This window comes from Cuculus canorus, chromosome 11 (genome assembly GCF_017976375.1).
Source record: "Cuculus canorus isolate bCucCan1 chromosome 11, bCucCan1.pri, whole genome shotgun sequence".
Classification (NCBI taxonomy): domain Eukaryota; kingdom Metazoa; phylum Chordata; class Aves; order Cuculiformes; family Cuculidae; genus Cuculus; species Cuculus canorus.
The window spans coordinates 10,209,591-10,226,793 of NC_071411.1; the positions used below are offsets into that span (position 1 = coordinate 10,209,591).

Here is a 17,203-nt window from a genome sequence, read left to right on the forward strand (position 1 = left end):
TTTAATAAGAAAGCAGAGACTCTCCCTTGTGCCGCTGTCAATATGGGGCTTGGCTGTGTCTCTTGTAACCAGCCCCTGGCTCCTCACTGCAGCTGCAGTGCTCCTGTCCAGGCTCTGGGGCAGCAAGACGGGGGAGGACTCTGCCTCTGCAAATGGAGTGTGAGCAAAGAGCCTAGACTGTAGCCAAAACTCTTAAAGTAAAACTAATGAAAACCTTCCATGACTTAGCCTTTTAAATCCAAAGTTCAGTCCTCAAGTGTATGATCCTTCACCTCAACAGTGAGTGGCTCACTAAGTCCCTGCACTTTTGAGTCACAGCAGACAGAGCATTAGAAAACGCAGCCCTGGGAACAGTTTGGCATTAGCAAGGGGACAAACAAAACAAATCCTAGGAGAGCTCTTTCGCAGCTTAGCATTTATGATTCACTGTTGAAATAAAATGTATTCGGATATTACACTTCACTCTTTGAGGCGTTCAGCTGCAGAATGTCTAAGCAACACGATTGGTGTAAGGCTCTTTTCTGCATTAGAAGTGGTTCAGTTCCAGTCTGTGAAGAAATCACTTTCTGTGCAGTTACGAACAATGCCTCATCTGAGGGCAAAGAGGAACAGTGACTACTCTGTCTTACCTGCATCTCACCAGTGCTGCAGTCTCAGCTGGGTCTCAAGTTTACCATCTCTTGGTGCCCTACAAGGAGCCATGCAGAAGCCAAGGGTAAACCTTTCTTTGACTCCACTGGAGCCAGAGTTTCACCCCTGGTCTCCTTCTGCTACAGAACTCTCATGAAAAAGGCAGAACAATGAAAAAAAAAGCATTGCATATGGTGAGTTGTTATCCTCAGCGATTCCCACAGCCGTTTTATTGCCTGAAGGAGGAAGAACGTGAACCCTGGAGGGAAGAACTTGCCAAAGTATTTAACATTTCTACATCTTGCATGGAGCTAAAGGTTCCCAAAAATCTTTAAAAATAACCGCGGAGATGTTTATCCAAGGCCTAAGGCTAGGCTAAGTAGGGTTTGAGATGTGGCTTTCAGGGCACAACAGCACAGGGGAATGAGCACCAGCCTGCTGGCTTGTGTTTGGGGTGAAGGGGCTGCAGCGGCCACGCCAAGCGGGCTCCTACTGAAGCTATGTTTTCAGTTAGAAGGCCTGGGAATGACTCCGTGGCTGCTGCCTCTGAGCTTGGGAAGGGGGAGCTGAGGTAGTTAGATGCTCTTCTCACTGCTTCGCTCGTAGGAGCTCTGCGTCTGGGGGAAACCAGTGAGATGTGCTGCTGAGCAAGTGGCACTGATGGCAAATGATGACAAACTTAGCCAGCTTTTTTTGTTTGTTTTGTTTTATAGAAGTGGTTTAATGATACTCTGAAATAAACCTCCTGAAAGAAAAAAAAAAAGTTCTGATGGTTGTTTTAACTGCCAAGTAACCAAAGTGCGACCCTCCCACAAATCAGGCTGTGCTGGCAGAGTGGGAGATGTGCTGAGAGCACCGGTGACCAGCAGCTGAAATCCAGCTTCTCCGAGGCACTCAACCCCCCCAGGATGGGGTGGGCATCTCCCCCTCTGTGAGTAGAGCCTTGAACTCCGAAGGAGAACGGCGTTTCTCGTTGTTGTGTGCTATTCTCTTCCAGCACCTGTCAGACAGAAGCTCGTAGCCTGCGCTGCGGGCGGCCGGAGCTGCTTCCCAGGGTCTCGCTGTCGTACCTTACTGGTACGCCAGGAAAATCCCATCAGGTCTCACCACGCCGCACCTGCCCGAGTGTCTTCTGCTCCTCCCGGCCTTCCGAGGCCCTGCCCGGGTGTTTTGTGCTCTTCGCAGCCTTTCGACGCCCGGCAGCTCCAGACAGCGAAGGCTCAGCAGGGCTCGAGGACAGGTGAGCGGCTGCTCTCGGCCCCCGCCCTGTTTCCCACGCAACGGACGAGCGAGGGGCTTTGGGCTCCCGGGAACGCTGTTCGCCACCGGGGTTTTGCAGCCCCCGCCCATCCCCGTGCGACCCGCCGGCAGCCGCCGCTCTGCCGCTCCCTCTCGCGGCGGCCGCTCCGAGCGCACCCAGCCCGCAGGATCCGTCCCGGGGTCCCCTCTCCCCTCCCGGGGGGCAGGATCCGTCCCGGGGTCCCCTCTCCCCTCCCGCGGGGCAGGATCCGTCCCCGGGGCTGCTGCGGGGTGCGGGAGAGCGGGGGCTGCCCCGGGAGAGGCAGAGGGAGGAGCGGGGCGGCGGGGATGCTCCAGCCCGGGGAGGTGAGCCGGTGTCTCTCCCGAGGTGAGAAGGGCACGGCGAGAAGATGCTGAAGAGTGGTTTGGGGGCAGAGCAGCTCGGCGAGGGCTGGGCTGGGGACACCGCATCTCTCTGCCGGCTCTTTCCCCCCAACCCTCCTCCTGCGGCTCGGTTTTGTCGGGGGGCAGGAGCTGCGGAAGCGTCGGGTGTCCTGGGAGGGGACAGGGTGGAGCCGCCAGAGGACTCCGCAGCCCCGGGGAGGGCCGGGCCGCTCCTCAGAGAAGGGCAGAGACGGAGCGGCACAGCCCGGGGGGTGAGCGCCGGCGGGGGAGAGCCCTAGCGGGGACACGGCTGCCGCTCGCAGGGGATCTGCCACCCACCCTCTGTGCCACCAGGCTCTATGTGGGACGGACCCGGCCATGGAGAAGTTGTACTTCGCAGGGAGCAGTGTATGGACGATCAACAGCTCTCTGGGGAACGGGACCCTCCGCCTGGAGAACCAGACGTCTGGGAGGAACAGCACCGCAGACCCGCTGAAGAGGAATGAGGACGTGGCCAAGGTGGAGGTGACCATCCTCTGCCTCATCCTGTTCCTCGCCCTGACTGGCAACCTGTGTGTGCTGCTGGCCATCCACACCACTCGGCAGAAGCACTCTCGCATGTACTTCTTCATGAAGCACTTGAGCATTGCTGACTTGGTCGTTGCCATCTTCCAGGTGCTGCCCCAGCTCATCTGGGACATCACCTTCAGGTTTTATGGGCCAGATTTCCTTTGCCGGTTGATCAAGTACTTGCAGGTAGTGGGGATGTTTGCTTCCACCTACATGCTCTTACTGATGTCCCTGGACCGGTGCTTGGCCATCTGTCAGCCGCTGAGGTCTCTGCATAGGAGAGCCGACCGAGCCTCTGTCCTCATCACCTGGCTGCTGTGCCTGCTGGTCAGCATCCCTCAGATCCACATATTTTCTCTGAGGGATGTGGGGAATGGGGTTTATGACTGTTGGGCAGATTTCATCCAGCCCTGGGGACCTAAAGCCTATGTCACTTGGATAACCCTCATGGTCTACATCATCCCTGTATTGATGCTGAGCATCTGCTATGGCTTAATCAGCTTCAAAATTTGGCAGAACGTGAAGCTTAAGACGGCTCACGGGCTCACTATGGGTCTGAGCTCCAGCTCCTGCAGCGGCATGGCGTTTGCCAGGGTCAGCAACACCAAGCTCATCTCCAAAGCCAAGATCCGGACAGTCAAAATGACCTTCATCATAGTGTTAGCTTTCATAGTGTGCTGGACTCCCTTTTTCTTTGTGCAGATGTGGTCTGTGTGGGACATGAATGCTCCGCGGGAAGGTACGTCCTCTCCCCTCCCTTAGCTGTAGGTTTGCATGGACCACAGGGACCCTGACAGCAGACTTGGGCGCTGCAAGTGACAGCCAGAAACTGTTCCGAGCTGAGCTTCAGGGGGCTGGTAGTGAGACAGGAAAAAGTCCTGAACACGGAAAAACCACCCACCACACAGCAGTGGCTGTGCCGAAGCTTCCCTGGTGATAGCTAGCTTAGGGTGTGTGAGCTCAGCTCTCCTGAGGTTGCTCAGAGATCCCCGGTGGTTTGATTGCCTGCGCACCCCGGGTGCTGGGGTGTGCTGAGGGCTGTGCTCCCACACAGCCCCCACAACACCCAGGGCTGGGGTGATCACAGGAGAAAACTGCACAGTGTTAGTGCCCAACTTCTTTTCTTTTGTTGTTTCATTTGTTCTCACTGACTTCTTTGCTTTCTACTCTCTCACCCTCTTTTTTCTCTTCTCTTCTCTTCTCTTCTCTTCTCTTCTCTTCTCTTCTCTTCTCTTCTCTTCTCTTCTCTTCTCTTCTCTTCTCTTCTCTTCTCTTCTCTTCTCTTCTCTTCTCTTCTCTTCTCTTCTCCCATTTCCATCCACCTCGGGTCTCTGCTGCTGTTATTTTATCTCTGACTGGAGCACAGTTCCTGCAGAAAGCCACTGATTTATGAGCAAAGGCTTTTCCTAAAGGACGTGGTGTCACTGTTTTGCCATTTTTTATACTTGGTGCTGGCTGTCTTGTCATCACTAAGGTTGCAGACAGAGTAAAATATATTACCCTCCTTGGTCTTGCATGCTTGTAGCTGTACAAGTCTGTGCTGTCCCCAGGTGGAGGTGGCTGATGATTCCTTTGCACTTGCGGGGAAAACTGGCTGGAAAAGCTTAAAAGAAAAACTCCACTCACGTTTGTGAGGTGGGAGAAAGGGCAAAAAAGTGCAACCAGAGACAACTCCTCTTTGGACAGACTGACCCAACCCAATAGAAATGCTGAGTCTGGGGATTCTAAAGACTGATGAGGAGCTGTGACCCCCTCTCAGCTCTCCTGGCAGCCCTGCCACAGCAGGGGCTTAGCAGAGGAGGGTATGACTCACATTGTGCACTCTTTTCCCTTCTTTAGTCTCATTTGAGTTATATATTACTCTATGGAACATGCGATGTCTCCTGCAGTTCATGAACATCTGTTCTCCCATAAACTGAAGCTAGTACCCTGCCTGGCTCCAACTTTCCTTACTTGGCATTTTTTGCTTCTCTCAGCTCCTTTTATTTCAGGTGGAGAAGTGAAGCACAGCTTTTTAAACTTCCTTAGGTACTCCAGGCATCTGTCCCTTGTTTTTCTACCTCATTCGGGCTGATTGAAACTTGTAGCTTTTAGATATACCCTGGGATGAAGCCGCATCTCTCCCTTTTGCCGTATTTCAAACCTGCAATCTCAAGGGCTTTCACCTGACTCATCAGCAACCAAACCTCTGCTGCTCTGCTGATTCCTGCGGCAAGGAGCAGGGGGATGGCCAGGGTGTTCACACATCACACCCTGCCTGCCACCTTGGGAAACTTTCCCTTACCCACCCTGTGCAACTGCCCCTGGGATGCCTTTTCTTTCTGATTTGCTTTTTTGTAGTGAGGGAAACTTCAGCCATGCTAAGCTGTGACAAACTCCCCTTTCTTTCATGTTTTTGTTACTTGGGAGCCCATGTCTGCACTAAAGAGTAAGAGTTTTGCTGGAAGATTTGCTGGAGGCATGGGGCTGAAAAGCCTTGGGTAGGTAATTGCTGGGAGACCCCAGACCTTCCTCCCAGGCCCAACCTCCTCCTCACTGGCTGCTCAGAGGCACGAGAGAGGTGACAGGGTCTGACCGCTCTGCAGAAGAAATGGACTTTGCCTGCTGCATTCTTGAGTGTTGCCCCATATCCCGGATCTCTTTTCCTTTGCAGCAAGGCTTGAGCTGTCTTGGCTGCACAGCGTCGCGGGGCACTGGCAGAGGTGTGCCCTACAGCAGAAAGGGAATTTGGCTGTTTCTCATCATGCAGGCTTTGCAGTCTGCATGGGTTTAATGTCAGAGAAGGGAGGGAAGCAGGCAGGCAGGGTGCCCGCTGTGCAGCCCGGCAGCGGCGGGGCTCCGTCATGACTGCAGCACTAACCGGTTGCACCCTGGGAGTTGACAAACAATTCCCAAAGACTGTGAGATAAAGGGTCAATTACTTAAGAAAATATCTAGTTTTCTCTGTGTAGGATGTCTTAGTTTTCCTGGCAGTGGAAAGTCTATTTGTAGCTACCTGAATCCTAATAAATCCTGAGGAGGTGCCCTGCAGTTTTCTGCCCATGTGTTGCATCAAGGAGCATGGTGAGACGCCAGTCTCGGATGTGAGGAGAGGGATGCACAGTGTTTGGTCTGCCGTGGGTAAACCTCCCGTACTGCTCCTACCCGGCACCTGGCCCGGAGTGCCACAGGTCATGCTTTCAGCTGCACAGGGGGCAAAGCCTGCTGTGTGTTGGCGTGTGTCAGGGCTAAGAGATAAAACTGTAAAGGAAGCAAACCGAAGAAGCCCTCCTTTTCTAATTAGTAAAGTGATAATCAGAGTAACAGCCTGCTGTTACTGATCGACTTCAGTAGCTTTCTACATGGGTTTTCCTCACTTCATAAACAACTTAAATAAAATAAGGCAGGTGGGGTGCAGAAGCTCTACCCCACCCTCAGCAGTGCCAGGTGGAATGGCAGGATGGGGCTGAGGTCCCACTGTACTACCAGCCCTCACAACTCGCATTACCCATCTCCCCAGGCTATGCTATTGCCTGTCGTGCACCTCGGCTCTTTGGAACTTCAAGGGCTGGCATCCCTTCCCTGGGGCTGCTGTGGGGCAGATGACAGTGCCTGGCTGGGTGTGCCTGACACTTCGGAGCGCTGCTGCGGGCCCTGCCAGGCTCTTCAGTCTGCTACGTGCCTGCAAAGGGGCTGAAGGTATCAGTGTGAAATCAGTTGCCCCTGTCAATGGTGCCTCCTTGGGCCAGGCAGTGGTGATCCCCATGTTTGCGGACCATGCAAACCTACGGTGTAAGACACTCTTGTAAGTGCAGGTTGAAGCTACAGGTTATGGTGCAGGTGACAGTGTCAGCACTGGGGATCCTTCGCAGAACATTAGTTTAAATGCTCCACACACCTTACAGATAATTTGTGTTATATGTGTCATTTTGAGCTTTGAGTCAATGCTGGGTTAAAGCATTTGTGAATATAACAGTGAGGCTGTGATGCAGTTTAACTCTGTTCTATTTGTCCCTTAATCGCGGGAGGTGATGCCCCGAAACGTGGGCTGTGAGTGATAGCATCTGTCTATGTGTGGGAATTAAGGGTCAGTCTGTATTTTGTTTCATTTCTGTAGCAGCTTTTGCAGCAGAGGTCCTGCAGGCTTTCCGCGGGCACAGCGTCCTGCCTCTGCTGATCCCTCCTGACAGCGTAGCATCCCCGGCGCAGGGTGATGTTCAGAGCCTGGGGAGAGGGAATATCTCTGAGGGCCAGGGCTTGTTTTTTTGCAGCTCCTCTTAGGGATCTCAGCAGTCCTGCTGAGAAGGGGAGAGATCCTTACTTAAGACATGCCCTGCACTAAGCTCTGTGAAATTCAATTTATCTCCTTCAGAGAGAAGAGCTGAGTCAGCCATGGCTGCATTTTTCTAAGTGGATAGAAATACTATGATGTATTTCAGGTCTTGCACCTAAGATTTGTAAGCCATTCCCCATGGATTCCTTTTAACATATGCTTGAAATTAAAAGTGGTTGGACCAGACATCACTAGAGCAGAAATTATGCACGAGTTGGTTAAAGGTGAATTGGAAACTAGTATTCATTATTCACACTTCTTTTCTAGTTTCAAAACTGCCAGTGGATTCTTGCAGAGGAAAAATAGGACCAGAAAGAGCCAAACCCGAGCATGCATCCTTACTGCTGGCATGTCCTCTGAGAGCACAGGGAGACAAGAAGATGGGCTGGAACACCGGTAGCAGAATGAAGGCTTGGTCCCCACCCACAGCTGCTTCATAGAGGTGCTGCCTGGTGGAGACCAGGGCTGCCTCTCCTTGTCCTGGCTGTCGTGGAGAATGCGAGTCACACTGTCTCCTTTCTCACCAGAAAGTTGGGTACTTGGTTCTCTGGGAATGGAGAACAGCAGCTGGAGACTTGTCATCCTGGCACCCCGCTGCCATTGTCACCTTCCATCCCCAGCACCACGCTAAGAGCCAGGAGCCATTGCCAGGCTCCCAGGCTTCATTACTAAGATGGGAATAGCCATCGTTTCCCCGGGCAGAGCGTCGTACATGAAAATTAATCCAGAGGGAGAAAAATGCCACCATTCCCTTTAGCTGGGAAAATATGGGATAAAGAGGCATGGATGGGGCCAGGATGGCAGATACTGTCCCGTCAGCTGTGTGTTGATGTCAGGCTGGGACTGGGTGGAGTATGGCTTCCCCACAGCCTGAGTGGGTGAAAGCTGCTAATCTGCCCCAAACTGGCTGCTGGTGGGGAAAAACAACCACCCAACTCTTTTTTATTCCGAGTCCTGCTCTTTGCCATAGCAACTTGGGAAGGCCATGCTCTCTCCTCCTTGCTTTGGGCAAGATAAAGGCAAATTGTGCAAATGATGCTGGGGGCAGCTCTGCCTCTTCCCAAGGCATTGGGAAGCATAATGCCAAGCAAGCCGCAGTGCAGGAGCTGAACAGGGAAAACACAAATCTTCCAGGGGAAAAAAACAACTGAAAACAAGTTGCTTAAACTCAGTCTCATTTACCTCCTTTTTATTTACCACCTCCTCTTTACTGTTGTACTGACCATGGCATTCCTGCAGGCAGGGGCAGCTCATCCCTGGCACTAGAGAAGGCATCTCGGTGCTTACAGAGCTCGTGTCTCTTGGCAGAGCCCACTGTGGCATCTGCCTGCCTCCCCAGGGAAGCAGTTCTTGCTGCCTGCACTGTGCCCTGACACTGCCATGCTTTCTGCCTTGCAGCCTCCCCCTTCATCATTGCCATGCTCCTGGCCAGCCTCAACAGCTGCTGCAACCCCTGGATCTACATGCTGTACACAGGGCACCTCTTCCATGACCTGATGCGGCGCTTCCTCTGCTGCTCCACACGGTACCTGAAGTCACAGCCAGCATGCGAACTGAGCGTCGGCAAGAAGAGCAACTCCTCCTCCTTCATCCTCAGCTGCAAGAGCACGAGCCAGAGGAGCTTCATGCATCCATCGATGATGTGACGGCATCACTAGCCAGGACCTCATGCTGCCACCGTACTGCCTCCAGCGCTTCCCTGTGAAAAGCTGAGATTCGGACAAGCAAGGGAGTTTCTGTATAAATAAGTGTATATATGTCTGTGCGTGTGTAAGCATGTACAGTTGTCATTATTTAACCGAGGTGGGGGTAGGGGAGGACTTCTGTGGTCTGGTCCAAGTTTCAGTGCTGTCTGGGACTGAATGCCAGGAACCTGCTTCTGAGCCCTCAACCCACTGACGTTGGGGACTTCAAGATACCACTGGCAGGGGTAGGTTTTGCCCAGAATGACCCTGCGCTGCTGGGACAGGTGCACAGGTGTCCCTGTTGGATGCACGGGGTGATCGGTGCCACCCTGGGCACGCAGGTGTCAGGCACTGGCCCCACCTCGTGCTGCAGCAGGAATCGCTCAGTGCCCAGATGGAGCAGGGCCATGGGCACTGCGCTTCCAACATGGGCACGCTCGCTTTGCTTGAAGAGGCAGCCCGATCCCTGCATCCCTGCTTGGTGCCATCACTGTTTCCCTGAGTCCGTGGTGGTGGCACTATAGGACAGAGCAGGGCAGTCCCGGGAGCGGGGCAGTCAGGATAGGATTGGGGACAAGCTTTGTGGGCAACAACATGAACTCCAGGGTGTCCTTACTCCTCCCCAGCTCTGCTCTTTGTGCTGTGTGGGGCTGCACACATGGGTCAGCAGGAGGCAGGGGAATCGGCATGACTGCAGGGTCAGGGGATCTGTGCAATAACACGTTTGCTGAGTGTGCTCAAAAGCTTCTCCAAAGGCAGGCGTGTAGGATTATAGCTGGACTCCGTGGGGTTTAATGGAAAAACTCCTGCTGAGTTCTCCCAAGGCTAAGCTTTTGCTTTGGGTTTACTGCAGATAGCGTTTAGTCTTTTACACCAATGCAATTTTCTTGCTCTGTAATGCACAAGGTCATGCTTATGGCATGGATTTTTTTTATTGTTAAGAAATACCTGTAAATAAAGTTTTCTGACTGTGTCTTGATGGAAAGCGGGAAGGGAAGTGTAGAAGGAGCACTAGATTTAAAAAAACCACAAAGGAAACTGATGGGAAACAACGCTTAAACATAAGACCCAAGTATACTCAGTGTAATGATGCTTTTGTTTATAAAGTACCACACCAAGCACTTAAGATCTGTACACCACTGTGTTCCATAGTATGAAGCCAGCTGTGACACAGCCACACACAGCTGGAGTGAAGTGCAGCTCTGGCTGAAGGTGATGGAAGATTTCCCGTGAATTTGGTGGCAGTGGGATCCAGCGACTGCAGACGGATGCTCCTGCCTTTGCTCATGCAGCCTCCCAGATCTGTGGCAAGCAAGGCATGCATGGAGCCGAAGGGTAAGGTCTTGGGAATGAATATGAAAAATGCATTTAAATGTGTACTTAATTTTTTCACTGTCATCAACAGGTACATTTTCACATTTCATGTCCTGGCATTCCTTTGATTTTTTCCTAGCGGCTTCAAGTGAGCTCTTAGCACATTTGTTGAATACAATCCAGCAGACTCTCACTCTCAGCGTATTTTACCAGACTGGATTAAATCCTTAGGATAGGATAGGATATAGGATTTTCATTCTATGTTCACCTTCTTTCTCCTTGAGAGCAATTAGCTCCTTCACAAAATATGGAGAGTGTGTGGGTCTGTGCGTGTGTGTGTGTCCCATTTTACCATGAGCCTTGAGGTCTGGTACATCCTCTGTCTGCCAGGAAGGAAACACAATGTAGTGATAGATTTTACCAGGACTAATGGACAGAGTAAGGAGGCAGCTTTGGGAGAGGCAGGACATTGCCTTGCAAACCCTGGTTGCAATTCCTAGCTGTGGTTATGGGTGAGAGAGGCAGGGCCGTGCCCCTATGCATGGGGACACTGCAGCCAAGTGATGCTGTAGCCCAAGACCAAGTTCCTGCGCTGTCCCCAGGCTGTGGCAAAACAGGGATGGGGAGAGGAGCTCCAGGTTTGTTGCAGTGGAAGGGTATTGAATACACTGCCGAAGGCTCAAAAGCAAAATAGAGGTGGTGATACTGAGCAGGGTGTTCCAGGTGCAGGGAATCCGAAGACCACTGCTTGGGGAGATCAGAATTCTGGAGGTTTTATGGGTTCAGGTCATGAGCTACTAGAACAAAAAGGCATTAAAAAGAATATAATCCTAGTACAGTTTTCAATTATTTTTATTTCCACAAAAAGCTTTATAAAATGCTTACGATAATAATTTTTGGAAACTTTCCCCCCCTACAAATATCTATCTATATATATGTATTTATATATTTTTGGTATAACTCCATCCATCTTGAGGCCTGGTGTTGCTAGAGCATGGGTGATACATTACTATGGAATAATGAAAGTCCACAATCTCAAGCCGCTGGAGGAGCACCAATAGAAAATCTGGCTCGCTCTTGTCCTTGGCATGGCACTAGAAGAGACTTTGGCTCCAAGTCTTTGTTGGAAGCCAGGGGAAAAAAAAGCACATGAATACGATTGAGAATACCCTCTGAACAACGAGACCTCCTGGGCCCTGTTTCAGCCAAGCACTTATGGCCAGAGCCAAAAAAGCATTTAAGTGCCTCAAAGTTGAAGTGTGGCTTCATGGAAGATGGACTAAACAAATTAACTGAAAATACAGGGGAGGAAATAGCTCTGAATTGGACGTTTTTTCCCTTATCCCTGTGTTTTTACTGGAGTGGCTGGGGGTGGGCAGTGTCCTGGAGGAGGTTCTTTCCTTCGCTCCCCTGGCACACCTGGGCAAGCCCTGTGGGATGCTACGGGAGGGCGACTGGCTGGAGGGAAGGGTCCAATGCAGCGGATGTGGGTGTCCTCCCTCGGGGCAGAGCCTGAGGGGTTGTTGTGGTCCTGGACCCCAGCGTGAGGATGGCAGATGAAGCAGGGCAGGGCACAGAGCAGAGGGACGGTCCTCACTATGTCAGATACATGCATTGCTGTAGGCTAGAGCTTGCCTTCCATCAAACAAGCAAGGATGTAGTAAATATTATCCCTGAGAAAAAAAAGCCAAAGCTTTACTTAAAGCCAAGCTTCTAATTTCTCAAGTAAAGTTATCAAAAGCCGTTTGTTTTCATTGTTCCCCATGGTCCTGCCTGGCTGCCCCTCTGCAGCCCCATGTGCTCACGGGCAATATGCAGGATGGCTGCCCACCTGTGCTGTACTGCCTGTTGAATCCTGAACACAAAGCATAACGATGACTCGTAATTAAGTAGTGAGTGTCAAACTGCCACAGATGGTTTTGCAATTGCTCATGGCTCAAGCTCAGCACATACTCCCAGAAGACAGAGACAACATTTCATTTAGTAATTGATCTGGATTTCAAAGCTTTGCTGAAATGCAAATACACTGAAAGAAAAGTTTGTTTCCACTATTCTATCCATAAAACTTTTGTGCAGCGTGATTTAATGCAGAAGCCTCCATAATGACAATTATTTGCAGCAAATAATAATAATAATAATAATTCATATACAAGTATTTCTCTTAGTGTCATGATAGACAAAAGGGCTAGAGAAGCACACAGGGTTTGGTCTGTTTGCCAGCAGCATCTCTGCATCCTCGCTTCTTGCTCTGCAGCTGTAGGTTGCAGCCCAGGGCTGTGGTCCAGGAGATGCTGCGGTCCCTTCTACAGGAGCAGAGTGCAGTGTGGGGGTCCTGGAGGGTAGAGGGTTCTCCTTGGGCTGCTCACCGAGCCTTATTTGGCTTCTCTTGTCCTAAAGCTGCTGGCTTTGGGGTGGAGTAAGGGGCAGCCCGGTGTGCCTCCATCTGCAGGGAGCATCCTCGACAGCCATCTCTGCGGCGGCGCCCCCCGACTGCACAGGTACCTGCGCGTGGGGGCCCAAGGGCAGGGTATGCTGCGCAAAGGGGTGGCCGTGCGAGGGCTGGTTGGGGCAGCTGTAGAGACTTAGATCTCCTTCCGGAAAGCAACTCTGATGTTGCTGCAGATCTTGGAGAGTGCCTCGAAGAGTGGATCGCAGAATGTGTGGATGCAGAGGGAGTAGATTCGGCTGACGCACTGGATCTCTATCAGGTAGCTCTTGATGCAGGGCACCACTGCCCAGATGTGGCAGAAGGAGATGAGGGCAAAGAGGAAGCCCCAGATGACTGCCAGAGGGATGCCCAGGATGGCAGAGAGCAGCCGGTAACACCAGTACTTGCTGACAGTGAAGGTGGTGTAGCTGGCTTTCCAGACGCCGTCAAAGCTGTATGTTCCCACAGGCTCAGCTATCACATCTTCAAAATCCACCTGGGAGGAGAGAAAACAGGGTAAGGAGAGTTAGCAAGGGCTTCAATGTAAGGCCAAGGATTTGGTGCAATGTGAGAAGAGAGCCTGAATGGAGTGGGCTGGGGAGAGCAAAGACCGTGCTTGGGGGGACAGACCCCCTGCAGCACCCCAAGCAAGGACAAGCCCCGGTGCACCAGGAGAGCCCCTGCCCTTGCACAAGCCCAAGTGGCCTCGGCAGAGGGCTCCTGGCACTGCCTGGCCTCAGCCTATGGGCAGCGCAGTGTGCAGGCTTAGCCCGTGGCACAAATCCCCACTCTGGGACACATTCCCTGGTCCCGCACCCTGAGCTGCGTATGAGGCTTCCAGGTGCAAGGGACAGGCATGATCCCTCGGAACAGGAGCTGTGCGTGGGAGTGTTTATCCTGGAGGAGGCCAGAGCCCATTCCTACCCTTTTTTAGCATTCAGGGACATGGGCTGCCTGCTTGGCAAGAAGGTGGTTTGTGCTAATAAAAATCCAACAGCCTTCTTGATTTATGATTTATTTATTTATACAGGTGGAGGCGAGATGCTCAATTCTGTCTGTCTGCATTCTATCTAGAGAGGGAGAGAGATCGGCTTGGCCATGCCCTTACAGGGGTAGTGCTGTTACGTGAAGGCATTGGGAGTGTCTCTGAATGACAAATAATCTTAAAAGCTCCTGAACTATGCATAAAGATCTCATTGTGGTGTAACTAATTTCTAGAGAATACGTGAGCCAAATCTTGAAAAATAGCATGGCCTTTCCTTGGGAAGGTAATGTGTCTGTTTATATATTTATGTGAAATTGCAATATTCATGCCGGTTTTAGAAGCACTTTGATCATAAAATCATTCTGTATCATCTTTAATTTCCTGGACTGGACAGGAGGTACTGGGAGAAACATTGACACGGATTAGAAATCAGCAGCCAGGTGAGAAAGCTCTACTGCCTAGGTGGGCTGGGAGCAGAGCAGCAGATCACTGCACAGCTGCCTGACGAGTTAATTAGGGGATCAATTAATGAAGGGAGCTGCAGGCTATAAGAGAAGAGTCTGTAGCTTGCTGCTTCTGTTTTAACAATGGATTGGAAGTGGGTCTGGAGGGGTAATAGAGGCAGAGAGTCTGAATCCTGAGCTGAGCCTCAGCATGGCCCCAAAGCCTTCAGGAACCAGCAAATTCAAGTACCGCTCTGTTGCTTTCCCTGGGAAGAGGCTTTTAAAGCTCTGCAAAGCCCATATGGCTGGTGCCGCTGCTGTAATTGTAGCATGGTCTCAAGTTCTGGCTGTTGCACCGCAGTGCTTAGGATGGATTTATCTATGGCTACATGAGCTACAAGCTACTCTGCTTCCCTTCTTCCCTCTGCTGGATGCCTTTCTACTTGCTGTGCTTTAGGAGCATTGCATGCTTTAATGCCCAGGGTCTTTTTAAATGTACTGCTGCCCACCGGAGGGTGGGGTGGTTTTTGCTTTCCCTTTGGGGTACTGGCGCAGGAACATGGCAAGCAGCAGTGGGGCGCGTTATGCTTCCTGCCCCAGGGCTGGCTCTGCCCTCCCTGTCCAGCCTTATCGGCTATGCTATTTTTAAGGCAGGAGCAATGCTAGGTAGCTTGAGCAAACACTCTTCCAAAGCTGATGAAGCAGCAGTGTGGCCATGTGAGTGGGTGAGCTCGAGAAGCCTCTTGCAGGTTTCTGGATATCTTCAACTGGGAAAAGGTAGGTATGGGGGAATGGAGGGGAGGCGTGTCAGGAGGGGTTAGGGATGGCCTGGAGGGCTCTGGTGTTGCTCTTCGGTGGTAGCTGGCAACATCCCCAAGCTGGGGAGCAGGTTGTTGTGCCCCAGAGTGCTGCCTGGCTCTTGGTGTGAGCCAGGCTGAAGGCTGTCCTGGTCCTCACCACGCTGACGCTTCCAAGCCCTGGGCGAAGGCTATTCAGGCGTGCTGGCATGGTGTGGCACAGATGTGGGACGTGCTGCTGGGAATGCACTCGAGATACTGAGGTGCGTGGCAGCTGTCGCAAGTATGTCTTGCTGTGCTGGAAGGGTGCCCATCTATGGCTGTCACTGTCACAGCTCATTTTGCAGGGCTTTTTTTCCGACCGTAACCATGATTTTAGCTGTAGTAATGTTTCAATGCACAAATGCAAGCTTGCATTTCACCAGTGTTATCAAGATCACAGCCCACTCCAAAGCCTTTGTGAGCAGGCTTTGTCTCTTCTGGCATGTCCTCTTCAGTATCTCAATACGGTTTTAACAAAACCCTTCCATTTCCTCCTGTTCTCTTTTGGGCCATAATTATTTTTGGCATAATGTTAACAAGCTTAGAATAACCAATCTCCAGTGGTCAGCATTTAGGAAAAAGCTCCCCTTTTCAGCTAGACTGAACTCTTTTTGATCAAAAATAGAAAGAAGAGGCTCGCTGCACCCTCCTGCTGCCATGTGGGAGAAACAATCTTCCAAACAGGACAGCGGGTATCTAAACGCTCTGGTGCTTATATTGTCAGGTTTTAAAAGTTATCAGTCTTCTCCGATGATTCCCTTTAGATCAGTGATATTGACTGACCCCGTTTTATTTTTGGTTCCCCACTTACTGGTACAAAAGAGAGCCCCTCCGTAAATTTTCATGCTATAGCCTGTGAAGTTGGAGAATGCATTCAAGGAATGGGAAATGTTGCATTAAGAGCCGTGCCCAGCACACGGCCACCCATCCGGCATCTGGATGTCCCTGGCAGCAGGGCTGGGGCTTGCAACAGGCCACCACCCTGCAGCCCAAAGTAAAACCACCTCTTGAGGCACATATATCAGGGCCTTGCAGCCTTAGCTGAGGTCAAGCCATAAACAGAATGACGATATCAATGTACTGATTGCATTAAGGAGGCAGTGATGCTTCTAAAACACAGTGCTGAGAAAATCCTACCTTTACAACGTCCTCGTTTATATGCTTTGGGTCTCTGTTCACCAGGTCAATCTCCTTGATGTGCTGGTCCTTGACGATGATCCTCTCCTCCAGCTCTGTCCGCTCCTCTGCCATGGCAGCTCTGCCACCGGCTTGGCTCCAGACAGTCACAGAGCAGGGAAATGGGGCTCTGCTGGAGGAGGACCTGGGGGAGGGCAGGGTGTGGAGGCGCTGGCCCCCCCGCTGCCCGCAGCAGCTGCCCTGCGCCCCTGGCACTGCTCCAGGCTAAAATTAATGTTGGGCCTCCTGCCGTCGCCCTGAAGTGTCCCTTAAAGGGGCTTTGCTGGGAACAGCCCCTGCCATGTCACCTTCGGCGAGGGCGTGTGTGACTGGCTGGTGGCCTTTGAGCTGGGGCAAGGGGGGGTGGATACGCAGCCCCCCAGCTCTCCCAGTGTAGCTACACGGGTGGGATTTTCCCCTCACATTGAGTTGCAGCGTGGGAGAAATGGTGCCCAGATTGGGCAAAATCCTCAAAGGCGTGAGGGAAATGCTTGTTTACAAATCTGCAATCAAAGTGGCTCAAGCGAGACAGGAATTTTATCTATAAATCTTGCCCAGAGAAACCATATTGTCCTGGGATGGCCAGTGAGCCTTGATGTCCCTCTAGCACCCCAGGAAAAGGCTCATGGTATCAGTATGGATTTTTTAATCCTAGCTTTTTCATACAAAGAAACTCAAGGAAATCCAACAGACGAACTCACAGATCTATAACGGCTGGGATATGTCTTCCACGGAGGCGTTAGGCACAATGACATTTAGCATATTAATGCAGATCTATTTAACTTGTGCTGTACTTTGATAATCCTCACCAATCTCTTCAGCGCTCTCTCCGTTTTTGTGAAATGAAGATTTGTTTAAAACTAATGTTTTTGTGGGAAAAAAATAACCCGAACAATCAAACAAACCAACCACCCATGCAAAGTTTCTGTCAATTCAGTTGTTTATAGACACTTTCATTTGAAGTAGTTTTGGGATAATTAACCTCTGTTCTCCCACTGCGTCCCCCTTTGGCTAAGGCTGCCTCCCGGCTGCTCTAAGGTCTCCCCATGCAGAGCTGGGGATGCACTTGGTGAGAACTAGCTGCACCCTGAGGGTGACAGAGCGGGTGATTGTGACTTACACCCAGTGAGCCCTGTGTCTGCACTGCACACTGCAGAGTTTGGAGGCAAAAGCTCTCGAGGGGGCAACTGCATGTTAA

At 51.5% G+C, this 17,203-nt stretch overlaps 3 protein-coding genes across 9 annotated transcripts in view; 2 read left to right on the forward strand and 1 right to left on the reverse strand.

Moving 5' to 3' along the window:
• Positions 1-1,356: 1,356 nt before the first annotated feature.
• Positions 1,357-10,871, forward strand: OXTR (oxytocin receptor). 3 transcript variants are annotated; one of them, XM_054076743.1, is made up of 3 exons: positions 1,357-1,870; positions 2,608-3,562; positions 8,534-10,871. In XM_054076743.1, exons 2-3 carry the CDS (start codon positions 2,632-2,634, stop codon positions 8,779-8,781), a joined length of 1,179 nt encoding a protein of 392 aa, XP_053932718.1. In that variant the 5' UTR covers positions 1,357-1,870; positions 2,608-2,631; the 3' UTR covers positions 8,782-10,871. The 3 variants fall into 3 exon arrangements, with proteins under 3 accessions (XP_053932718.1, XP_053932719.1, XP_009564159.1); XM_054076744.1 differs by lacking the exon at positions 1,357-1,870 and adding an exon at positions 7,403-7,577 and having other exon boundaries at positions 1,930-3,562; positions 8,534-8,667; XM_009565864.2 differs by lacking the exon at positions 1,357-1,870 and having other exon boundaries at positions 1,940-3,562; positions 8,534-10,870.
• Positions 10,872-11,008: 137 nt separating this feature from the next.
• Positions 11,009-16,172, reverse strand: CAV3 (caveolin 3). Its single transcript, XM_009565816.2, has 2 exons — positions 15,967-16,172; positions 11,009-13,058 (listed from the first exon to the last, which is right to left on the reverse strand). Exons 1-2 carry the CDS (start codon positions 16,078-16,080, stop codon positions 12,717-12,719), a joined length of 456 nt encoding a protein of 151 aa, XP_009564111.2. The 5' UTR covers positions 16,081-16,172; the 3' UTR covers positions 11,009-12,716.
• SSUH2 (ssu-2 homolog) overlaps positions 14,700-17,203 on the forward strand; it is a 60,034-nt gene continuing 57,530 nt past the window's right edge. For 4 of the 5 annotated variants that reach the window (XM_054076747.1, XM_054076745.1, XM_054076746.1 and 1 more), the window contains exon 1: positions 14,710-14,767. The gene's annotated coding sequence lies outside the window, so the exon portion shown is untranslated. Of the gene's footprint in view, positions 14,768-17,203 lie in introns of all 5 variants that reach the window. The other variant, XM_054076748.1, reaches the window with a different exon arrangement.